The sequence below is a fragment of the Scylla paramamosain genome, chromosome 32, assembly GCF_035594125.1.
Source record: "Scylla paramamosain isolate STU-SP2022 chromosome 32, ASM3559412v1, whole genome shotgun sequence".
Classification (NCBI taxonomy): Eukaryota; Metazoa; Arthropoda; class Malacostraca; order Decapoda; family Portunidae; genus Scylla; species Scylla paramamosain.
In genome coordinates, this window is record NC_087182.1 from 90944 (window position 1) to 117429 (window position 26486).

Sequence of the window (26486 nt, forward strand, 5' to 3'; positions counted from 1 at the left end):
AGAACTCCAAGGCTAGTGAACTAGTGAGTGACTCATTAGCTGGATAGGGTTTTTTTTTTTCTTTTTTTTACAATCCACTTGAGATATTAATGTAATTTTGTACCATAATGGTATAAACTGAGGCATCGAGAAGAGAAAAGGCAGACTTGCCAAAAATATATTATTAAAAATATGAATTTAAAGTTTTTGCATGATCAAAATGCAATAAAAACACTTTGTGCCAGTTCACTTCATTACAGTGAAGCTATGTAAGTTTTGCAGGTTGCAGTCACCTGTATTCTAGTATTTATCAAAGATGCACCAATTAGCCTCCATCCATACCTTCTCAAAACAACAACAACAGACAGGACTCCCACAAGAAAGTACCTGTTCCTTAGTGTAGGAACCAAAGTTATTATTATTATTATTATTTTTATTTATTTATTTATTTTTTTTGCCCACACACTTTTCCACTTATTTAATTGTTTTTTTCTACTTCATGGTATGCTCATAAGTACCAGGTTAAGGATTAATGCTGTTACTGATGCTCGTCTTGACAGTGGTAAGGAAAATGGGCTACAAAAATGGATGCAAGGGGAGCCACACTGTGCTCTGAGAATAACTAAATGCCCATACACACCAGGATCAGAAGAGCAGTTAGCATGAAAATAGCAGTAGAAGATAGCTAGAGGTGCAACACTGTGGCGATGAGTCAGTTAGAGGAGAGGAATCGATGATATGAAAAGCTTTTGATTCCATCTTGTCTAAAAGAGCGGTATGAGTGGAACCCCCAGACATGTGAAGCATACTCTATACATGGACAGATAAGGCCCTTGTACAGAGTTGGCAGCTGGGGAGGGTAAGAAAAACTGGCAGAGACGTCTCAGAATGCCTAACTTCATAGAAGCTGTTTTAGCTAGAGATGAGGTGTGAAGTTTCCAGTTTAGATTATAAGAAAAGGACAGACCACGGATGTTCAGTGTAGAAGAGGGGGACAGTTGAGTGTCATTGAAAGAGGGAATAGTTGTCTTTTTTTTTTTTTATGTAGGAAGGACACTGGCCAAGGGCAACAAAAATCTAATAAAAAAAAAATGCTCACTAAAATGCCAGTCCCATAAAAGGGTCAAAGCAGTGGTCAAAAATTGGTGGATAAGTGTCTTGAAACCTCCCTCTTGAAGGAATTCAAGTCATAGGAAGGTGGAAATACAGAAGCAGGCAGGGAGTTCCAGAGTTTACCAGAGAAAGGGATGAATGACTGAGAATACTGGTTAACTCTTGCATTAGAGAGGTGGACAGAATAGGGGTACTTCAAAGGTAAATATGATTACATCGACTTACTGTTTAAGGACTTAAATATACTAACTTTCGACCTCTTAAAGAAATATTTCATAGCGCTGACCATATATAAAAATATTAATGGTAATGATCCTAATAACATAATATTTAATATATTCCACCATAGCCAAGGTACCCGAGGAAATCATCTTAATCTCATTTGCCCACAAGCAAGAACTAGTTTGTATAAATTTTCCACACACTGTGTTGGTCCCAAAGTATGGAACATATTGCCTGATGATACAAAAAATTGTTGTAATTTCAATATTTTCAAAAAGTAAAATGAAAAAGTTCCTGTTTAATAGTCTAAGTCAAAACTGAGATCTGTAATAAAGTTTTAGTATTTTTTTGTTTATTTGAATGATGTAGCTTATTACAAACATAACTTATCTTAAAGATATTAGCCCCTAAAAAATGGTGTAATAATATTGTGCCACCCTGTGAGGAATTACCAGCCTGGTATATAGAAAGATTATTATTATTATTATTATTATTATTATTATTATTATTATTATTATTATTATTATTATTATTATTATTACAGTGGAACCTTAGTTACTGAATGCCTCCCTTTCTGAACAAATCCGTTTTCTAACAATTTTGAAATGATTCATTCAGTTGCTGTACCATAATTCAGTTCCTGAACAAAGTTATTCGATTTCGTATATTAAAAGACGTAGCAAAAGCTGCCATTTATTATTAATTTATAGTTTATTTAAATATTTTCTTTGTTTTATATATTTGAAGGAGAGACACAGTGGGTAAGACAGTAATTCAATCTTTGAAATAAGGTAAATGTGATCCTATTAAAGATCCTCAACGTAAACAAACAGGATTTGACACTCAGGAGTAAGCCACCTGTGGCTCTTGATGACCTACAATGCCATCACTACTTGAACTGCATTTTCACAGTAACTTTTCAAAGCAGCAAGATGTCTAAGTGTTATGATTACCTTCATTTTGGTGGTGTGTGTGTTGTTCCTCTGTGTCACTCTGTAAGGCTTCCCTCACTAGATTGGTGATCATGAGAATACCTGCACGCTCTAAACAAAATCTTCTGTGTCCTGCGTCACTAAGCTCACCCAATGCATCTTCTTTTTGGATAAATAATTTTTGAGTTTTTCCAGCAAAACTGCCCAAGCTGTGCAACTGATCCTCATAAAGTGAAGGCAAGAGTACTTTCCCTTTTCTATCGGAGGCCAAGGGGCTAAAAGAAAGGTGTGAATGAGTGTGTGTGCATGAAAGTTCTGTGCCTCATCATGACTACCACTTTTTTTTTTGTGAGGGAGACTGCTTTGGTACATGTATGTATGTATGATCATTATTATTATTATTATTATTATTATTATTATTATTATTATTATTATTATTATTATTATTATTGTTATTATCATCATCATGCACTTTAACTCTGATGCTGACTATGGGCAAGCAAAGAAAATTCTTATGGATAGATTTGGAAACAAAAGTATCATGGCTGATGCTTACACAAAAAAGTTAATGAATTGGCTACCGATCTCTCAGCATAACAGTCCAGCATTAACAGCAATCTCAGATTTTTTGAAGTGCTGTCTAGCTGCAATGAAACACACTTCTCATTTGTCATTTCTGAACAACTCTAGAGAGCAGAGAAAGATGCTAGCAAAACTCCCTAATCATATTGTTCATGACTGAAGAAAGCAAGTAAAGACATATCTTGATACTAACAGTAACAGCAACACTCCTAGCAGTGATGAAGACCACCACCCACCCTTTGAAATGTTATGTGAATTTATCCAGAAGGAAGCAAAAGGAGCAAGCAATCCCTTTGTTTACTGGGATTCAGTAAATACAGAAGGAAATGATTGGATCAAAACTCAAACACAAGCAGCCAATTGGAAACCAAGGGAATCAAACGCCATGACAAAAAATAGAGGGAGTAGAACTTTCATGGCTAAATCAATTGAGGAAAAACCATTGTGCTCATTCCAAAGTAAAGTGTCCAAGCCAACAAACAGTATCCCAAGGAGCAGGAAAGGAAAGGATGGTTCTGTCACTACTGTACAAAGGATCATGATTTAGATGATTGCAAGGAATTTGCCAAACTTGACAGTAATACTATCAGTAAAACAGATCACCTGAGAGCTAATGAAGACCTGCCGGTGCAGCTACACAGATATTGTACACCTTATTGCATAAATATCCTACAGTCTGGGAGCAAACGTAGGATATTCCTTGAGTATATCCCTGAGAGTGGCTGAGTCCAAGAAATAGTCAATGAGGGTGTACAAGTCATGTTGACCTTGCACCATAAATGTAGCAATGAGAGGACATTCCGTGACATAATGACGCAGTGTGTCCCCTTGGTGCAGCACACAGCACACGCTAGGAGAAGCACCGACTTCCCAAAAGTATTTATAGCCTAAACTGAGCCTCATTGCCACCCTGTTGTGTGATGCAATGTGTCTCCCATAGGTGGGAGACATGTACATAGTGAAGACTACTGCCACTGCCCCTATGGCAACAAAGCTCCAATTGATCACTAATGCTACTATGTACAAAGTCCTTAATGCTACTCTTAACATAGCCCACAGTGTACTCAGCACCAGGATCCACCTTGTCATCCTGAAGGGCACATTGAGCAAGGCAGTCTGCCTCTTCATTAAGCGGGATATTCACGTGAGAGGGTATCCAGGTGAAGTGGACTATGGCACCAGCACCTTCCAGGGTATGGATGAGATCAAGACATTTATTAACTAGATCACAGTCCATGGGGGACTTACCCAAGCAAAGCGATTGTTGGGTGGTGTCCTGCATGCACCTTTCATCCTGAAAACCTACAACCATGCAGCAATAGATAAATGACATAGTACTGATCCTGGCAGTGACTCAGGTCAAGGTAACAAGTGTACTGTGTGTACTCGCATGTCCAAAAACAAATGGTCTAAGACAAGAAATAGATGGAAATTGGAATGGAAAAGGCAATCAGGTTTAGTCCCATGTCATTAGGGAGCTTCAGAATACATGGAGAAGTAAGTGGAATTAGGTAGGCATGCTTAATACAGGGACTGCCACATGCATGCCTCCCTTATGTTCTTAAGCTGTGTCCACAAGCTGTGATCTGAATGTGTCTCGCAACACATGGTGGTGAGTGCTATGGAGGTGAAGGGATACACTTATATATATATATATATATATATATATATATATATATATATATATATATATATATATATATATATATATATATATATATATATATATATATATTTTTTTTTTTTTTTTTTTTTTTTTTCCCCCCTGACTTATTGGTGTGATTTTCTTTGTGTATGGTGTACTTTTCTGAGGTACTGGTATGGTTTTCCTTATCAGCACTGCATGTGTCCTGTTACTGTTCTCTGTTCTTGTAAGCAGTTCATTATTTACCTCATGTGTTCTCCCTGTGAGTGGAGTTGCCTTACATTCAGATCTATAGAAAACCATTATCAAATGGCAGATAACATTTTATGCCTACCATCTTAAGAGATGGTACCTGTAATAGTACTGTAATGTAGTTGTTAAGTGCTGCATCATACGTGTGTGTGTGTGTGTGTGTGTGTCAAGCTAGCCACCAGCCAGTTCTGTATTGACCCATACCAAGTCCCCAAGCCTTCAAGCTCTTTTGAGCCATGTGACATTTCCCCAGTGGTAATAAAATACAAAAGTTATAACTAAACTCCATATTTGTGAGCAATTATACATAAGAATACCCAATAAGGGATCTAAGAGTGAAGAGAGTTACATGGAATGTGATTAGAATGCTTAAGGCTTTAACAGTGTAGGTCTCCCGTCTCTTGTTATGTCTGTGCTTCACTGAGGTCAGCAATCCCCAGGAACTCATCATCCACCACCTCTGTCTTGCATGTTGTACCTGTAAGTGTGGTAAATATGCTTTATAGAGGGCCTGCCTAGTGTAGTCTTGCAGCTTCCCTTATGCTCTTATGTACATGGCAGGATATGTTAGACTTTCAATCGTTAAGGTATGTTATGTGCTTTGCCTTGGCCTCCCTGTGTGGGTTTGTCAGCCGGTCCATATACTGTACTAGGTAGATAGAACTGAAGGTTATTGTTGCTTTCAAGTGTTATGTCTTCTAAACTTTACCTCCACTGCTTTCAAAAGGCTCTAGATGAAGGTACACAGACGTTAAAAGTGCTTATACAGGTCTAATGCCAAATTAACAAGATTTCAAATTTATCAACAGGAGAAACCTTGAGAACCCATCTATGTGGCCTCTGAAAATGGTCATGGTGAGAGAGCTGAGCATTTCAGAATACAGGCCATGATTTCACACATGCATCACTGCCCACCACATACTCCAGCAGTAGCAGCAGCAGCAGACAGCTAAATGCTGCACCACCTATCAAGAGGATGAAGACTGCAGCCACATCAGAGAGGCTGGCCGTGATTTTTAGTCTTCCTGCCACATGTTGAGGTTCCTGCTGATAGCCATTTGGTTCTCAGCTTGTTCATCAGGCCTGATTCACACATCTTCTGCAGGCTGTGGGAAGAATAAGGATTTGTAGAGAAAGAAAGTCTGGTACGGAAGATTGAAAAGAAATAGTCATTGTGGAAGAAAGCTGAAGTGTATTATGCTTTTATGTTGTGTAATAATGTAGTAGTAAAATGCAGGCTGTATGGAAATGAAGGCACATCAGGATTTTATAAGGAGATTAAATTTAACAGGAAAGATTAAAAAGGAATATTGCATCATTGCATGTCCCTTGCACCTTCACCTCTGACTCCCATCCTTTGCAGTTCCATCCCTCCATCCACTTTCTACTTTCTCCTCAATCTTAATTCACACACACACACACACACACGTGCACACACACCTGTGGTCAAATATCTTCCTGAAGGGTGAATTTTTTTTGCCGCCCAATAGCAATGCCTCCTGTGATGTACTGGACTGGCAGTTCCTTGCTTCTGGAGGAGTCTGCAATATGAAGACCACGAATGTAGTCGCTGGTTGTGACATTCACACCTATGAACACATACTTACCTGCCAAGTGATTTTTTTTTTCATTTGTTTAACTTAATTTTTTTTTTTTTTCATGTAAGAGGAGGACTGGCCAAGGACAACAAAGAGCAAAAAGGAAAAAGACCCACTGACCTGCCAGTCCCAAAAGAAAGGTCAAAAAGATCATAAAAAATTGGAAGATAAGTTTTATGAAACCCCCCTCTTGAAAGAATCCGAGTCATAGGAAGGAGGAAATACAGAAGCAAGTAGGGAGTGTGGGATTAGCTAACAGTGAGATACTGGTGGTGGTTATGCTAAATTGGGAAATGTGTGTAGCTTTATCTAAATGAAGAAGGAATCTGGCTAATTTATCTTACCTGATGGAAGAATCTTAGTGTTTTCATTTATCAGAGGTAAGATATGAAGCAAATGTTTATATGATAATTCCAAGTATGCATCTTTATCAATTATAAGGAGAACTAACTGATGTTTTTATTTTCTTCCCCCCAAGCTGCTAACTCTGTACAAGGGTCTTATCCATCCAGGTGTGGAGTATGCTTCACATGTCTGGGAAGGGGTCCACTCATACTGCTCTTCTAGACAGGGTGGAATCAAAAGCTTTTTGTCTCATCATCTCCTCTCCTCTAACTGACTGTCTTCAACCTCTTTCTCATCACCACAATGTTGCATCTCTAGCTGTCTTCTACTGCTGTTTTCATGCTACTTGCTCTTCTGATCTTGCTAACTGCATGTCTCCCTCTTCCTGCAGCCTCACTGTACAAGACTTTCTTCTTTCTCTCACCCCTATTCTGTCCACCTCTTATGCAAAAGTTAACAAGTATTCTCAATAATTCCTTACTTTCTCTGGTAAACTCTGAATTTCCTGCCTGCTTCTGTATTTCCACCTTCCTATGACTTGAATTCCTTCAAGAGGGAGGTTTGAAGACACTTTATCCTTTAATTTTTGCAATAAATGTACCCAAACATCAGGCACACAAAAAGAGATGAATGTTCCATGAGAAGCAATGAAAAATACAAAAAAAAAAACTCTAAAATCTTGAAAAACACACCAAAACATCAAAAAGACAAAAAAAGTGGAGAGGCTTGACAGGTTTCCACATACTTGATGTGAAGGCCAAGGTGGACAATGTAAACTGACATCCACCTTGCCCTTCACATCAAGTAAGTGGAAACCTTTCAAGTCTCTCCACTGCAGCCCATTTCTGTCACAGAAGAAGCTTTGAGCAATGTTAGTGTGGACTGTGTGAGGCCATTACCCGCACAGCTCCAGGTAATCAATATTCACTAGCCGGTGCAGGTGGAGCCTACAAAAATAAAACAAAATGTCAAGTGACTCTCAGAACATAAGAACATAACATAGGAACATAAGAAGTAAGGGAAGCTGCAAGAAGCGACCAGGCAGTCCCTGTATGAAATATACCCACCTATTTCCACCTATCATCCCCATCCATAAACCCAGTCTGATCTTCTTTTAAAACTCCCTAATGTCCCAGTACTAACAACATGATTATGGAGTCCATTCCACTCATCTACCACTATTTGAGAACCAATTTCTTCCTCTCTTAATCCTATCTCAGTATGGGTTCATCATGCTCTAAATCAATTTTCCACCCACCTTTAATAATCTGTTGGTGACAAATTATCAGCATTACCAATCTTTGTTGACTTCCCCAAAGCCCTTCATGCTGTCAACCACAATATACTTCTACAAAGACTATATTGTTACAGCACACGAGGTACTATACACTCCTGTTTCAAAGCCTGGTTGACAGATACAATCCAGTGCACAGTCCATGATAGGTACAAGGCCAAACAAACATAATGTCAAGGCTTTTTGTTCTTTATACCAAAAGAGGGACTTGTATTCACTTTCCCTGAAAATATCTCATGCTCACTCCCCTCCTGTTTGTTTTGAAGAACACACTGAAGGACACTTCATTCACACTGCCCAAACAGCTCAGTAAAATGTGAATTTGGGGCAATAGCAATACCGGAACCAGGTTGTCATTTAGATGCAGTAAGAGTAAAGACTAGAAGGATTCTGGAAGAGGAAGAGGAAAACACACACACACACACACACACACACACACACACACACACACACACACACACACACACACCTGTTGGACATAGCAAGGTGACTGTCCATTCTTGTTGGTATCTGATAATTGGTATTGTTGGGAATCCTCTGAGCCTGAAAAAAGAGAAACAAACTTATTAATTGAACACTCACCATTACTAAGTATATACACACCCACACAAGACCCCCAGACCCAGAGAAAGATAAACAATTCCTTTCCTCAGATCTCTATGACTTAACTTCCTCACCCAAGCCCCTTCAAGACACCTAATAAGATCCCCCAAACCCTCCCCAAGCTCCCAGGACCACTTAGAAGACACCCACACCTGAGGGCTGAGGAGTGTCCCTTACGCAAAATTGACTACTTTGGAAAATGCAGTGGTAGTGTTGCTCATTGTAATCAGAGGCTTCAGTGAGAGTGTAAGGAGTTTTAAATGATGCAGTGGACTCAGTTGCAACAGCACTATGAGGCAGGGCTTTCCAGAGATCTATGCAGCTCAAATTAAAACTTACGTCTGGTCTCTACCGATACGCGGGGTTTGGGGCTTGCCACTTTGGAATTGGCGACCTCTGGTGTGAGTTAATGGAGACACTGTTAAGGGTTCGTGTGCTAGTATTGCCGAGTGGTGAAAAATCCACTTTGGATCCAAAATTTAATTTAATTTAATACTTTGGATCCAAATTCCAGCAAAGGCCTGAAGTGGGATGTGGAGAGTTACCATAACGTGAGGGTACGGCACAGGGTACACATGAAAGTTCTGGGCAAATTTGTTCCTTTAGTTGTGTTACATGCAGTAAAACCATCACAATATCACCTTGAATACGTCCTACATACTCTGAATAATTATGTATGATAAAGAAAATCTTACAGAATCAATAGCAGGTGCAGGAAGAGAAGATAACACATCCTGTAACTTTAAACAGGATCAGGAAAGAGGCTGGCGCGGTGTAAACATGTTCGAATAATTATTCTGTGGTAAATAATATCTTTGAAATACACTTACATGTTCACATGATTGACTACATATAGTAACTTTTAATTATTTCATTAGTTAATCCAGTATTTTCTTTCTGATTATTGATACTTTATTTATATAAGATAGCAGTTTGTTATTTTTATAACTCTTCCTTATCAACATCGAATCTTACACCCAACTAGCGGTATATTTAAACTTATATGTGAGCGGTATATTTAGCTAGCGGCATATTTAGAGTTAGTACGTACCTTTGCTTCTGCTGAGCCAAATCTGACACGAGTGATAGGATGAAATGAAGAAATTATGCGTGATAACACGGAAAAAGTAAAGAAAAAGGTATTAATCTATCAATTCCTACCGCATACTGTGTTAACTGATGGAATAAAGCCTTTTTCCCTTGTTGATCGGTCTCCTCTCATGAAAAAAAGAAAAAAGGAATAGAGAAATTACGCTGGAGACTTCACATTTTCAATAATACTTAAAGAAGTAAAGAAAAGCGTTAATTAATCACACCATACCACATATACGTGTTAACTGATAGAAAAACACGCCTATTGAACCTGGCAGCCACACACTCAACCCTCAGTGGCACACATCTTTCACCTTTCATCTGACAGCTCTCTCTCTCTCTCTCTCTCTCTCTCTCTCTCTCTCTCTCTCTCTCTCTCTCTCTCTTTCTCTCTCTCTCTCTCTTATCAAATATGAAGAAAGGTAATGACAAAATGTTAAATTGAAACAATGCGACATAATAGCTGCTCCGGAATGAGTTTTGAATTATACACAAATTACTAAGAGAGAGAGAGAGAGAGAGAGAGAGAGAGAGAGAGAGAGAGAGAGAGAGAGAGAGAGAGAGAGAGAGAGAGAGAGAGAGACTAGAAGAGGATAAAAAAAAAAATAATGACAAGGGTAGATGAAAGAGACCGAAGCTGTGGAGAAGAGTGAGAGGAGGCAGAGAAACATGGGTTATTATTATTATTATTATTATTATTATTATTATTATTATTATTATTATTATTATGATGATGATGATAATGATGATGATGATGATATTAATGAAGAACATAAACAAATAAAACAAACACAATACTTATAAGAATTAAGTATTTTTCTATATATTTTCACCAATAATTAAAAGGAATCACAAAATGTTTTCCTTTTCTGTATTCTAAATATTATGCAACCAAAAAAATAATGCCATTCAAAATAACAACAATAATAATAATGATAATGATAATAATAATAATAATAATAATAATAATAATAATAATAATAATAATAATGTTAATAAGAGAGCCAGTATTATTGTATGCTATATACATATGTGTATCATCATGTATTTAGTTTAAATAATAATAATAATAATAATAATAATAGTAATAATAATGTTAATAAGAGAGCCAGTATTATTGTATGCTATATACATATGTGTATCATCATGTATTTAGTTTGAATATGTGTGGGCGTCTCTGTATGTGCATGTGGTGGTGTTCAGTGTTGTGACATAAAATAATTCTCTTCATCCATGGAATAACCTTACAGGGAACACAGCATATTGCAGAAATTTTGTCATATATGTATAAAGAACAGTTATAGACATAAAAAATAAATTTGCAGTACTAAGTGATGAAGGTGTGCTAATGTTTAACATTATATTGTGATATGTGTTGACAAGCTGATTCTGTTCATTCATGCAACAACCTTACCAAGAAAACAGAACAGTACAATACAGAAATTTAGCATATAAGTTAGCACATTCTGAAGACAAGACCACCACCACCACCACCACCACCACAGCAAGATTAACAAGAACATAAGAACATAAGAACATAAGAAATAAGGGAAGCTGCAAGAAGCGACCAGGCTCACACATGGCAGTTCCTATAGAAGCACTTGAATAAAGAAATGGGCAACAAAACAATGTGGAGGCAGGTGAATGTAGTACTAGGAATGTTGTTAGAAATAGCTTGGAATAGTCAATGGTTTCACATGTTCTGCCTTGTCCACCACAGGATGCAACCATGTGCTTATAATTACATTTTGATTTTCTTGTTTTCCTTTGGTAGTATTTTCAAATCCACCATCTATTGGAAGTGATTTAAGTTGGAGAAATTTCTCTTGTTTATCATCACATTTCTTTAAAAGGGAAAGCTTGGGCAATGTTAATAACTTCAGTTTTCTTAGTATTACTATTTCCTTCCATATGTGCCATATGTTTCTCACTTCTTGATGTATTAATTTAATCTCTAAGAGTGGCTTTATGAGCTGACTTCACTTGTAATGTGACAGGTCTCCACACTTCCAATGGTGAGGATCACTATAAATAACTCTTTTTTTTCACGCAGAGAGGAACATACAATCCAGTTTCTCTATCTCTTAGTTTATCACTAACAGACCTATACCTGTTTTTCTCTATATTAGCATGTTCTGACTTGAAGCACTTGATTCAATTTGTTTCTCTAGATCAGAGGCATGTAAGGAGTCTGATAATGTAATATCATCCACATTGTCTTCTGGAATGCCTTGGTTTAGCTTAGTTGGTCTAGTGTTCTTTCCAACCAATGCATTAGCTGGTACTAACATCTTACTCACAGAGGGTGTGTAAGGGGTCAGGTGTAGGAGGTAACCAAATGGAATAACACGTGAATCAAATTACTTCTCAGGAGCTTCAACCCCAGTCATATTGTTTACTCTCTGGGGAGCAGAAAGGATGGGCAGTCTGCAGGGGACTGACTGCTTGTCCTCTTTGCCATGCACATGCACCTTTACCAGGTGTCCTCTTGACCGATTCCTGGGATTAATCTTAAAAGAAGGCAAGACATCACTGCTGAGGTTCTCACATCTTAAATTATTTTGGTCAATAGTTCTAATGTCAGGATTTGTGTCTTCCTGCTCTAACTCTACTACCTGAAAAGAAGCAGGCAATGTTTCTGAAGTTTTTCTCCTTTTCTTGAAGATTTTGGAGGGGCTGGTTGTTTGACTATCTGGTGAGTGACTGTGCTGGTGTGAATCTTGGTCTTTACAAAGTGACAATTGCATCTGAATTTTCTTTGGAGGTTCTTTTCATGGTTTTGCTTTCTCCATCTTTCCTAGAATTTATGATGCTGCCTTTGTTATGATTCTGAACATCAACTGAACCACTTAATCAACCAAACTGCTTTTTGATTTTGCATAAGGCAAATCATGTGGAGAAGAGAGACAATTTTCAGGCTTGCTGTCATTTTGCACATTGTCTTTATTATCTGTCTCTTTATCTTGATCTGTTTCTGTGAAGTACGAATTACTTGTGCCTTCACCATTTAGCTCAGCACACAATCCCTCACTTCATCCCCATTAGATTCTTCAGATATGCATTCCATAGCTTTACTGGGTGTATTTATGGAGGTAGTATTCCACTACCTTGTTGGACAACCTGCTGAAGAAATAGCTTGCAGTGTTTACCCCTGGTTAACCGTACCATGGTCATCAGAAACTACATGTACATGTAGATGTGTACATGTACAGATTCTGTCCTCTGCCTTCCTTTCTCCTTACAATATAAGAGTTGCCCTCCATTACTGGGAGATTAAATGGTCTTTCTCAGCTCATCATCCAATGAAGCAGCTTGACTGTATCTTCAACCCCTACTTGCTTTATGTTATAACCAAGATACTGAGGAAAATGGAGGAGCTTTTGGAGAGGTAAATCTTTAATACCACTGCTGGAATTCTGAGATGTGTTCCAGTGCAAAGGTTCTGAATACTGCCTGGATGATCTCTACTGTCATGTCCCTCTCCCACCACTAACAGAAGGACTCCTAGGTCTAGGGATGGACACAGGCCTCTTCTTCTGTCTTAACAAAGAACATGACCTTCTTCCTGGCAAATAGAGATTGGGCAGCTTCCTTCTTGATGGACTTGACATCTTTGGTTTTATTAGAATTTCTTTTCCAAAATTATGCAAGACCTTGTTAACTGATGGAGTATTTGTGGGAGTGGTTATCAAATGCCTTTTCCCAGAAGAAATAAAAGTGGTTTTACTCCCTCTGGGCAACATTTTGGAATAATCTATGCTTCTAAAAAGATCTTTCTTTCCTGGGGTGCTTGCAGAACTTCTAGTATTCATTGTACTAAGACTGGGAGAGTTTAGAATGTTGTGTTTAGCAGAGCTGCAGAGTTTGCAGAGTCAGCAGTGCAATGGCCAGAAATGTTTACATCTACTTCTATAGATGCTACAGAAATGTCTTAAATCATATATACATATCTCATATCATATATACATATATATATATATATATATATATATATATATATATATATATATATATATATATATATATATATATATATATATATATATATATATATATATATATATATATGCACACACACACTAGAGGTGAACAGGGAAAACATCCAATTCTTTCTTTTCTTCGCTTTATTTCTTGCAACATTTCATCTTCACAGAAGACATCTTCAGGCATTGTATGTCGTGGAGAAGGGAACAATTGTTTTCAAGAAACTTCATTCAGGTTGGGGGACGGCTCGTAATGTTCACTGCACTTCAGTGGATACAACACATGACTGGGTTCTGATGTAGTGAGAACTCTACACCTACTCCACAACATGCAGTGCCTGAAGACGCCTTCTTTGAAGGTGAAACATTACAAGAAATAAAGTGAAGAAAAAGAGAGAACTCTGGATGTTTTTCCTGTTTACCTCTTTTGTATTTTGGAACTTCATCATCTATATATATCTATGCCTATCTCTCTCTCTCTCTCTCTCTCTCTCTCTCTCTCTCTCTCTCTCTCTCTCTCTCTCTCTCTCTCTCTCTCTCTCTCTCTGTATATATATATATATATATATATATATATATATATATATATATATATATATATATATATATATATATATATATATATATATATATATATATATATACAGTGTGTGTGTGTGTGTGTGTGTGTGTGTGTGTGTGTGTGTGTGTGTGTGTGTGTGTGTGTGTGTGTGTGTGTGTGTCAAATCGAATCTGGCGCGTGAGGCCTGTCGCCGCTCAGTTGCTAGCCGTGCAGAAGCGAGTGTTGGTGGCGGGAAACGTGTGTTTGGTGCTGAGTGAGACGGACGTGAGGTGCTTGGTTGTGGTGTCATTCTGCCTTGTAATACCAGGTAGGATGTGTATTCTACTGCCTACGCTTATATATATATATATATATATATATATATATATATATATATATATATATATATATATATATATATATATATATATATATATATATATATATATATATATATATATATATATATATATATATATATATATTAATACCACTATATCTCTGTGCTTTGTGCATCAACCTTACAGAGTAAGCACTGGTGTAGGCAATGTTTAAATAGTAATGGAGATAATTTACATAGTTTTGCTTTGGTGCGCCTTTAGTTACTGTGGCCCTATAACCTGCCCCTGTAGGAAAAGTTAACCGTGCGGCCCGTGTTTGCTGCCCACTCGCTTGACGTAAACTGGGGATTCTCCAGTGATAATTACCTCCAGCTCGTCGGCTCAACACAAAAACTAATCTCTTTATTTTCCTATATCGGCCGCACTTCTCGCGTGCTGCATTTCGCTCCGCTTGTCACCAGATCCTCTTGGTAGTTTCCCGGGACACTTACCGTGCGCTGGCCTCCTCTCTCCACCTGACCTAGCCTTGGGCATCTCTCTCTCTCTCTCTCTCTCTCTCTCTCTCTCTCTCTCTCAACCTGTTCCCTTCCCGTGGCTAACTCTGTCGGGATATGAGTGTTGTTTGTGGCCGCTCTTCTCCTAAGACGACCCGCTACAGTACTTGGAAATCATAAACTAATCCCGCCTCTCTCTCTCTCTCTCTCTCTCTCTCTCTCTCTCTCTCTCTCTCTCTCTCTCTCTCTCTCTCTCTCTCTCTCTCTCTCTCTCTCTCTCTCTCGATGCCGGTAGACAGACGCCACCTGCAACACATTTTTATCTTTCGTTAGTTTGTTCCTCGCATCCTCTTCCTCCTAGTCATATAATTCATATCCATACATTTTCATGTTAGGCATTTTATTCTTTTACGTATGATGAAAGAAAGTCTAGTTATTCAAGCTTTTCATGCATGTTTCCCTTGGTGCATGCCAATTGTAGAGTCAATAGGAAAACTCTGAAAGAGATTAAACGAATTTATGGACAGGATTATAAGTGGATAGAAGCATATAATTATTGGACTTAGAGGGACTGGCACGTGTAGGTCTGTTAGCTTCTTGCAATATCCTCTTGCATTCTTGTGTTCTTATATTGAGCCAGTGATCATTTGTATTGGCAAATAAGAAAATTATATATATACGCGGTCGCTAGATATGTAGGCAAGCAGAGAGAGAGAGAGAGAGAGAGAGAGAGAGAGAGAGAGAGAGAGAGTTGGCGAGTGGAATTTCCTTGTACCTGCGAATATGAATGACACTGCTTAATGTTTTCCTTACCTTTACCCACCAGCCTGGCGTGTTAGAGCTGGCAGCCACAGGTTAAGTTGCATCTTGAAAGGCCTTTGCACTCGCCTGCTTGCCTGCCTGCTTGCCTGCCTGTTTGCATTCTTGCTTACCTGCCCGTGAAAAAAAAACTCGTCGTGATGTTAATTCTGTTGCAATATTGTACTTTTTTTTATGTCGTCAGATTCAAATTTACACAGTTCTGATGTATTATAAAAGTACGCTGTTTATGGTACTGAACAACGTTTGACGTTATATTGTGCAAGACCGCTTCATTTATGGATCCTCAGCGGTGCGTCGTGATCAGGTACATTACCGGCTGTTTTGTTCTGATCACGTCCTCTGTTACTACCACGGGATGTTTGTCTATTCGCGAGGGTTACACGGCAGCAGGAACCATAACGTCTTACTTGTTCGTCATTTCATAAATCTTGGATCGCTCTCAGTAACATAAAAACCCTGGCATTTTGGCTTTCCACGTCATTTCTTGATTAATTTTAACAAGTTTTCATGATTGTTATAGGAGTTTCACGGTGTTTTCATCATTCCAGTGATAGTTTAACAAAAACTGCATTATAAGAGGGAAAAAAATCTTTAATGAGAACACGACTTATCTCCGTGTCCTTTGAAAAGTGTTCATGAAAATCCCAAGCGATATTCTAGTTTTAACTTAACAAGAATCCTGCATCATTAATTGGGAAACTCTAATGAGAACCCAATTTAACATTTATGTGTCCTTTAAAAAGTGTTCATGAGAGTCCCAAGCGACAAGCGTTTTAGAATATGAACCCTCGTAACTGACTCCCAGTATCATCAGGCCTCGTTAGTGTGCTTCTTCACGCCTCGTCCTCACAAGTGTACCCAAGTATACACTGTGAAAACGCTCCAGTTATTTACTAACTCCTAATCGAAAGTAAGAATTGAACGCTTGGGTGAGAAACCGTGGATGGCAGAGTGTGGCCGATGGTGTTTCTCAAGATTAGATAGAGTGCTTTTGTCAGTAGGAGTAATGCAAGTGTCAGGGGAAGGGGAGGGGATGTTTCGGGTGGTGTGAAGTCAGCACCACGGCCACCGCAACCAATACTCCTGCCTCCACCACCGCCACCGCCACCACTACGATAATAACGTAAAGCTTTATCCATGCAAATAAGACTAAAGGAACCTTCGCCTTTCCAGTCCTACACCAATTTAGATTAGATACAGTAACTCATCGCAAACAACCTCGTAAGGGCCAACAGATATGCTGCTACGTGTATTTCCCTCCCTCAAGTAGTTTTCCTTTCTTGTTTGTGTGAATAAGGTCGAAAATGTGTTGTCGTTGGAACTTTAAGTAAGGGACGAGTGCTCATGAATTTCCTCTCTTCATTTGCACCAAGGACGATGTGTTTGTGATCTACTGTGGAAGCCTCTGTAGGAAGGAGCAGTTAGCTGTGAGGGATAATTGAAACAGACACACTTTTCTTACGGCAGCTTAATTAAGTGGAAGACATGATTGTGTTGATGTGGTGAACATGAAACTTGATATTAGGGCAGTAATAAGTGGTGTTGTCATGGAGAAGAAAGTTGTGGCGTTACGTGATGGTGTAGGGGAAACTTTTGGTATTAGGGTATGAGTTTGTGGTTTTGTGGGATAGTACTGTACAGGAAACTGGATATTGTGGTTCGGGTATATGGTGTTGCGTGACGGTGTAGAGGAAATTTTTAATATTGGGACATGAGTAAGTGGTGTTGTGTGATGGTGATCAAGAAACTTTAAACATTGGAGTACAACTTTAAACATATGAGGATGTTGTGAAATAGTGTAGAAGAAACTTTTAATATTCAGGCACAATTATTTGGTGTTGTTTGATGATGTAGAAGAGACATAACATTGTGGAACGAATATTTGACTATTTGGTGTTGTGTGATGGTGTAGAAGAGCTCGAATATTGTAGTCCGAGTCTATAGTGTTATATGATGGTGTAGAGTAGAGGAGAATTACTACTAGGAACCAAATGAAACTTAGGCGACCCAACAACACTTCGTGGTTATCTATAGGTTACTTATAGATCCATATTTAGATCAATACAGATAGAGATAACTGGACCTAACTTGACCTAACCTTGTCCATCCTGAGTATAGACTGGATGATCGATGTATATGTGATTTTTCAATATCAGTGTTGTATTACTTGAAGTCATCTCCTATTATCATTTTAACGCTTCATGAGAACTTGGGATGCTAAACTCCTGTCTCATATCAAACTCGTTAATTAAAACCTTTGCAATTACTGTGTGCTATAACGTACTGTGCTTGTATTCCGTGTAGTAAGGGTTATTCTTGCTATCTATCCCCCATCCCACCGTGGTACAATCTTATCAGTGAGTCCTCACTTATAAAACCTTCAGTGCAGTGTGTCTGTGTGTGTGTGTGTGTGTGTGTGTGAACAGAGCGTACGGACTTCCCTGCTTTTCACTCACCACTTCAGTCTGTTGTGAGTGCGTGGTGACATACTCGTAGTGACGCTGCCAGTGTGTAGTGTAGTGAAGGGATACAGTGCATTATAAGTAGGTATTCGTGCCCTGCTTATCGCCAACGCTGAGATCTGGTGATGAAAATGCTGCTTATACTAAAATTGACTGGCCTTGATGGAAGTGTGTGTGTGTGTGTGTGTGTGTGTGTGTGTGTGTGTTAAGACTGTTGATTGTTTGATTGACTGACCGATTGATTCACATGTATTGATGTAGGCATGTGTGTTGGTGGGAATATTAAATTGTTTGTCTATTCAGAGAGTGGCAATAGCAGCATCATGCGAGAGAGAGAGAGAGAGAGAGAGAGAGAGAGAGAGAGAGAGAGAGAGAGAGAGAGAGAGAGATTCATATTATAGTCTTTCCAATAAAAACTCATCATTAATCCCCGCTCTCTCTCTCTCTCTCTCTCTCTCTCTCTCTCTCTCTCTCTCTCTCTCTCTCTCTCCTTCCTTCCTTCCTTCCTTCCTTCCTTCCTTCCTTCCTTCCTTCCCTACTTTCCTCATGTTTTTAGATCTGTAATCAGCACCTCACCTTGATATCTGAAAGACAAACGAGGAGTGAGGAGTTTGAATGGATCGCCTCGTGTTTTGCTCGTGGGTGTTGGTCTCAAGCACGGACGTTGCATCAAAATGGGAAGTTTCTCAGTGTGTTGGTGTAACGTTAATTTATTCTTTGGGAACAAATGTCAGAATGCCAAGTAAAACCAACAAGTACTGATATTACTACTACTACTACTACTACTACTTCTACTACTACTATTACTATTATTACTACTACTACTACTACTAGTCAGAGATAGGGCAGATACGAAGCTGAGGGAGAGATATCGTGAGGCAGGACCAGTGGAATGTGTGTCTGCCTTGAATGATAATCGCTGCCAAACGCAAATGAGAAAATATATGCATGAGAAAAAGCCTCTCTCCACCCACCATGCCCTCCTCCTCCTCCTCCTCTTTCTTTTTTTTTTCTTTCTCTTCTCCCACCTACTGCATCCTCCTCCTCCTCCTCGTGCTCCAGCTTCCCTCCTGTCTTTAGCTCCTTTTTCTTCCTTCTCTTATTTTTCCTTCCTACTTCTCTTCCTCTTTTTCTTTCTTGTTTTTTTCTTTATCTTTTTCTTATTCTTATTTTTTTCTTCTCCCTGCTGATCTACTTCCCTCCTTCCTTTTCACTTCCTCCCTTCTGGTTCCCACCTTTATCCTACTCGCCTCGTATCAGTTCCTCCTTAGTGTGTGTGTGTGTGTGTGTGTGTGTGTGTGTGTGTGTGTGTGTGTGTGTGTGTGTGTGTGTGTGTGTAGATTCGTATCCCAGTGGTCCACACTCCTTCCCTTCTTGTGTGAGGTCAGGGCGTGGCAATGCCTGCTGTTATTAATGCTGTTTCCCTCACAGCTTTCACTGCAACACGTCTCAATAGTATACTTGTCAAACTGACCCTCTTGAGTTCCACAAATCGTCTTCTCTCCGGCATACACCTGAACGGCTCCTCTCTCTCTCTCTCTGTGTGTGTGTGTGTGTGTGCTTATTAGTCTGGGAACAATATATCACGTGGAGAAGGAGTAATCCTCTAAAGCTTCCAAGTCTATCCTCTTTTACTTGAATACCTAGTGTCTTTGTGATAGTCTTTCCCTTACCTCCCCAGTTACTCGCAGCTTGCCAGGTGAACACTGTCATGCCAAACCACTGGCAGGTATACTTTCTCTTATTAGTGTTATACTCTGCTTAAGTCGGTGGATGGTGTGTATATGGAACCTGCTAATGAGTGGTGCTGGTTCTCTATCATGTAGCGTATGACAATGAACGGCGGTGGTCCTCAGCCTGTAATATAGCAGAGTATGGCCTGCTACGTAGTCTATGGCCTGCTAATGAGCGGTGGTGGTGGTGGTGGTCCCCTCCCTGCTGTGTATCAGAGTATGGCTTGCTAATGAGAGGTGATAGTCTGCAGTGTTGCTTGGCGGAAAGCAGGCCGCGTGTCTGGAAGCGTGTATGAGTGTGACGTGCAATCGCAACTTTCCTTCTGGTCTGCTATCCTGGCTCCACACCTCGACGCCCTTCCCTTGGTGATGTAGGCTGAGTGAGGGCTGCGTAGTGCTGTACTGCCGCCGAGGATGCAAGGACAAGGGCAGAGTGGCCTTGCACGTCATGCGTACTGAGGGGCCGCGTTACAACAAGTGTGCGGGGCAGTTTCGGTGTGGCCCTGTAGCGAGCAGTTCTCTCACTTGTCTCTCCAGTGATTTGTCCTTGGATTCGGGTATTAGCCAGTATTGCGCCTTGACACTTGGCACACTGGTTCAGGTTCACCCAAACGGCACGCCAGCTTGTGTACTGTTACGGAAAGTAAGCGTGAATATTACGTTTAGAGTTGTGTATTTATCGTCAGGTTGTGGCAAGTTATTCAAGGTTTCTGATAGTTAAGCATGACGAGGCACGTACACACTGTTGTTATTTGGTGGTGATTTATATTTGCTTTTTTTTTTTTTTTTTTTTTTTTTTTGTTACAGGGAGAAGTTAACGCAATGGACGGTCCCGTGGTGGAAGAGCTACCTGTGATGAGAAGCATGTCCCCGTCCACTGTGTTCGGGGAGCATATTGAGATCGACTTCAGCCAAACGCTAATAAAAGATCCATCTCAGACTGTCAAAATTACACCGAACGAGACTTCTTTTCCGCCTTCTGACAACAACAACAGCAGCAAGAAGAGGAAGAAGAAGGCTGAGGTAAGATCAAACTTAACACATCTCTCAAGTTTATCAATCACAAAAAGTACTGCTATAATTTCACAGGTAGATATTAATAGTATTTACGTGGAAATTAGAGCTGTACAATAGCGGTGTGCTGTGCTTATGACATGACGTCATGGAAACTGAGCCAATGAAGATGTTTGAAAGATTGCGTCATCGCTGAGTATCCAATCAGAGGAAGAGTCGCCAGCCTCTCTGTACCGCGCACTAGCCAATTGGGGGCGAGTTTTGATCCTGCCAAGTCTGGTTTACAGCCTGAGTCAGGAGGGGACTTGTGTGTTGTAAGCAAGAATTCCGACACTTTTCGAGCGAATTACGGAACATGTAGGGAATCGAGTGGCCTGGATGTGGACGTGAGTGATTAAAGTTCAAGAAAAAGGACGGAAAAGTGGAATGAGGAGGAGAGTTCGTGGGTAAATAAGGCGTGACAGGACCGGTATGAGTCAGGGTGTGTTTTGTTACCTAGTCTTACACACCTGAAATTAACGGTGTTGACAAGCTGCAGTTACCTCAACGTGGGCACTAAAATACTACACTAAGGCGAAGTGGCGGCGTCAGTGTTGATAAATCAGAATAATTCTAGAAGATTCTTTGTGCGTTGGGAAACAGCTGGCTTTTGTTTACCATTCAGGTACATTTTCTTTGGTGATTTAGGACTAACTCAAAGAAAAAAAAAAAAAACGAATATATGGTATTGGTATGAAAATTCCCTCTCGTGTGTGTACTGCGTGAAGGTGTGTGGTGCACTGAGTGTGATGTGCTGATGGTGTAGAAAACTATAGTGGTCTGAAGCTATGTAATATGCAGTGTAATACGTGAAGAAGTTTCTGATGTAATACACAGCCAATGTTACCTATTTCCGATGACAAATACCAAATTTGTTCATATATATATATATATATATATATATATATATATATATATATATATATATATATATATATATAAGACGGGCACACTGCCCTTTGGTTACAATATATATATAAAAAGAAAGGTTCACAGAAGTGCTAGTCTCTAAAGGCAAGGGCCAAAAGTATCATCTTATGTACCAAACATCTGTGGAGGAAGCGTAAAGTGGCAGGACTGACCGTCAACATGTCTCAGCACCAAACATCTCAGGGCGAAGCAAATATCGACAGAATGTCTTGGTACATTACGGCCCTGTGTTCCCGCAGTGTGCATGCAGTTCCACTTCTCCATGCAAGTGGAGGGGAAACATGTAAAGCCTGTATTATTAAGTCTAGAGAATAATATATGAATTTGCACTGAAAATGTATAGTTTCTAGTTTTTATCCTAGTGCACACCATGAACAGTGACTGGAGTTGAGCTAGTCAGTGAGATAAAGGATTTTGGTTTATGGGTATTTTTTGTTTATTTTGGGGACATGGCATATTTTGGCTTTTAATAATAATAATAATAATAATAATAATAATAATAAGGATAATAATAATAATAATAATAATATTATTATTATTATTATTATTATTATTATTATTATTATTATTATTATTATTATTGTCAAGTACTCTCACAAAAATTCTGATGTTTTTTTTTCTTTTTTGTGAATATGCACTCAGATGGGTATATGAATTTTATTATTTTGGGGATAAGGTAAATTTTTTGCTGTTTTTTTTTATGCTTTAAAATGAACCTGCTCTCGGTCTCAATTTTTTCAATGAATTTTCATTCAGTTTGGGTTTATTAGGGATTTTATTATTTTGAGGTCAAGATCCATTTCTGGCAGGTTTCTGTATGTTTTAAAATGAACCTGCTAACAAAGATTTCTTTTTATATATTCAATGAATTTGCAATTAATTATTCTCACAGTAGTATGCAAGTGGTGAGCTTCCAGTTATATTGAAAGTATTCAAGTAAAATATTTTCTGTGACTGCTAGGAAGTTATTGCAGGATGTTAGGAGAATGATGTTCTTGAGGAGGCCTTTGGGGTTTTCCTGAAGGTTTTCCTGTGAAAATATAACTCTGGTTGCTTAGCAACCAGAGTTATATTTTATATTATATTTACCTTACTATGGTTAGTTAATCTTCTTTGGCTGTTTCCCTGAAGTGAATGGTTGGTACCATGTATGGGTCTCCTCCAGTTTTTTTTCTGTCCCTTGCATCTTCCTCTGTGATTCCCATCCTTTGGAGTCCTACCCTCCTTTATCTACCCTCCATCACACTCTCTATTCTTTCTTCTTTTGCAGTTTCCCTAAAGTGGTTGGCATCATATGTTTCCTCCAATTGTTTATGCCCCTTTCATTTTCCTTTGTGACTCCCATCCTGTGTAGTTCTACCACAATTCCATCCCTCTATCTCACTCTTTTCTCGATCTCCAGGCTCTTTTAACCAGTTTTCTCTAATTACTAAGTGACCATGCCATCTCATTTTTCATTTTCTTATCTCTTACATCTTTAGTTTCCGTAATATGTGATACATATCTTCATAATCTTGTATATATGTTTCAATCGTGATAAGTTATCCAGTATCACTAGTCCCAAATATTTTCTTAATTTACACTCGATGTCATATTCCTGCCTTAGATGTAATCCAGGTCTCTCGGCTGTTCCCCATTTCTGTCACGTGACATATACTATTTGCTTCCTCCTGTGGTGATAAGGTAGGTAGTTGCAAAGCAAGTTCTCAGTCAGCTTAATGGGACACCTTTCAAACTCCTCTCCTCTCCTCTCCCCCATCTCTGGGAACATGTTACACCTACAGAATTCCATGAATGTGTTATAGTCTCTACATTTTTAAGAAAGGAAATCATAATATAGCTAGAATTATTAAGAAAAAAAAGTCTTTTTATATATTTTTCCCATCTTTAGTGTGGTAGTGAGGTAAAGTCAATGAAATGTCTTTGCGTTCAGTGCCTTGCCTTTTAGGGTTATTGTCTCTGTATTTTTAGACCCTCTTTGTTAAGATGCTAAGTCTTAGCATGTTAACAAAGAGGGTCTAAAAATACACAGCTAAGATAAACACTGTTAGGGTCTCCAAGTAGCCAGGTTGTGCTGCTGTCAAGTTGTGAGGCAGCAGTGTATGTGTGTGGTGGTGGTAGTGGTGGTGGTGGGAGCCTGAGGGAAGCAGGTGTCAGGAGGTAGTGATGGTGGTGGGAGCGTGAAGCAGGTGTCAGGAGGTAGTGGTGGTGGGAGCGTGAGGGTAGGAGGTGTCTGGAGGTAGTGGTGGTGGGAGCGTGAGGGTAGGAGGTGTCAGGAGGTAGTGGTGGTGGGAACGTGATGGTAGGAGGTGTCAGGAGGTAGTGGTGGTGGTGGTGGTGGTGGTGTTGGTGTTGTTGTTGAAAGCATGAAGGAAATAGGTGTCAGGAGGTATTCCCAGTCCGCTCGGGACTGTCGCCTCGGGGAAAGGGAAGTAAGGATGGAGCGTGACGTCACTTCCATTGCGTCAGCCACCCCGACATGTACTCCCTGCTGAGAGAGAGAGAGAGAGAGAGAGAGAGAGAGAGAGAGAGAGAGAGAGAGAGAGAGAGAGAGATATGTACCGGTATATTATCTCATATTAGTTCATACTGCATCACTTTTTACTCATTTTATTTTTTATTAATTCAGTATGGAAAGTGGAATTTACACATGTAGTCAGCGGCAGTGGTGTTTTGTTCTGCTTGACTTGGCGGTTGCTGAGTGTTGTGTGGAGGCGAGAGGAAACACTGGTGAACTACCTTTCAGTCTCAGAACGTTTCGCCCGTTGCCTTCATTACTGAGTGCACTGTCTTATACGTTCCTGTTGATACTGAAGATGTAGCCTGCTGACGGAGACAAGTAGACGAATGTGTGATGGATGAAAACGGGGCCACAGCTGTGTATGGTACGAGGATCATATAACAGCTACAATATAATGAAAAATTACTACCATTTACTTCTAAAACCCCTGAATAAAGAATGATGAAATACTAACCAGAGCTAGGTAGTTAAGACCACATATCCCCGCTACGATTACGAGAAGGCATGCTTCGCCGTACTAATAAGAAACTCGTGAACTAGGCTGGAATTCGGAGACATAAGGTTATGAGGCGTGCAGTATACCGGTGGAATAACTGGAAAAAAAAAATGCGTGTTGTAAGAAATGTAAATTGTTATCAAAATAGTTATGTGACGCCATAAAGACACGGCTGTGAACTAGGTACGAATTCGCTTACAAAATGTTACCAGCTGTGCAATATGCTGCTGATATACCCCACCCCCACACACACACAAAAAAAAATGCTCCATTCGATAGGAAACGGCAGTTTTAATGAAAGTTGTAGTGTGACAGGCGTAGCGGTGTTGGTGGTATTGTAATGGTGTACTGAATAATACATAGTGGTCTCATCTTTCTTCCTCTTCCTGACCGCTCACTGTCTGGGCTGCGATACCAAACAAACCCGCGTTATCGGCCTCTGATTGCGCTATCAGAATCCGACCTTCCCTCTGATCTCTTGTGCTACCATAACGGGTTAATTATTACTCGATGGACTTGCGCTGTGGGCCACGACTTCCCTTATCGCGGCTCACCTCATCATGGCACTGCAATGTGTATCTGACTTACGCCTCGCCTGTATAGCTTTTTTTTTTTTCTTTCTCAGTGCAAGGAGTTATGGCCAAGGTCATAAAAAAAAAATCCCACTCAACATGCCAGTCCTTAAAGGGAAAATTATAGTAAAGAGGATATCCAAACTCATGAGAAGAGACTTGAAACCTCCCTATTGAAAGAGTTTAAGTTAAAGATGATAGGTAGTACTGAAGCAAGCAGTGTTCCATACTGAGCTTATTCACTTTGTTGAAACGATGTATTTATTATTTAAGCGAGAAATAGCATACAATTTTTGTCTAAAGGGTCACTTTTGTCTCTTGCTCTATATGAAAGACCTTACCTAACACCATAAATAAAAACGATAAATAAATATATAACACAACACAGTGACAAATAGTAACAGTAACAAGTATGTTTATGTGAACAAGTTAGCAAAGCATTCATGAATTTACTTTAATTTCGGGTCTCTTTATAGCACCTGCGGCAAGAGTCAGGAGAGGCAATACGTAGACTATGTAGTTTGTTAAGACTTCCAAGACTATCTACTACTCACACACACATTCTTCTCCCATCTTTTCTCGCTATTAAGATGATGTAAGTTTGCACAGTGAGGTAGGAAAGGCTTTCACAAGGTACCACATAAAAACAACACGTAGACCATGCAGTTGTTGTTGTTGTTACGACCTCCTACTGTCTACACACTCGCATTCATAATCCATCTTTTCTCGCTGTTACTGTATGCTAAGGCGATGTAGGTTTGCATATATTGATGAAAGACAAGCGCTCATGTGCCATGAGGAGATAACTGGCTCAGTGATATTCATTAAAGCACTAAAGTCCGTGAAAGCGATGTGGGGTATGTAGGTTACCACTGTGTTAA

At 39.4% G+C, this 26486-nt stretch overlaps 2 protein-coding genes and 1 long non-coding RNA gene across 13 annotated transcripts in view; 2 read left to right on the forward strand and 1 right to left on the reverse strand.

Moving 5' to 3' along the window:
• The window catches only part of LOC135088939 (dnaJ homolog subfamily C member 2-like), a 39200-nt gene extending 32426 nt beyond the window's left edge, over positions 1-6774 (forward strand). For 2 of the 4 annotated variants that reach the window (XM_063984010.1, XM_063984011.1), the window contains exon 21: positions 5535-6774. The gene's annotated coding sequence lies outside the window, so the exon portion shown is untranslated. The remainder of the gene's footprint in view (positions 1-5534) is intronic. The other 2 variants (XM_063984012.1, XM_063984013.1) reach the window with 1 other exon arrangement.
• Positions 4997-9396, reverse strand: LOC135088945 (uncharacterized). The gene is made up of 4 exons (XR_010261201.1): positions 9261-9396; positions 8432-8505; positions 6166-6266; positions 4997-5831 (listed from the first exon to the last, which is right to left on the reverse strand). It is a non-coding gene; the product is annotated as an uncharacterized LOC135088945 (long non-coding RNA).
• Positions 9397-14410: 5014 nt separating this feature from the next.
• Positions 14411-26486, forward strand: part of LOC135088941 (endoplasmic reticulum membrane sensor NFE2L1-like) — a 122533-nt gene continuing 110457 nt past the window's right edge. For 2 of the 8 annotated variants that reach the window (XM_063984019.1, XM_063984018.1), the window contains exon 1: positions 21074-21361. Coding sequence is in view for 4 of the 8 variants with exons in the window: in XM_063984017.1 (XP_063840087.1) it covers positions 20482-20676; positions 20841-21056 (411 nt within the window). In the remaining 4 variants the exon portion in view is untranslated. The other 6 variants (XM_063984021.1, XM_063984022.1, XM_063984020.1 and 3 more) reach the window with 6 other exon arrangements.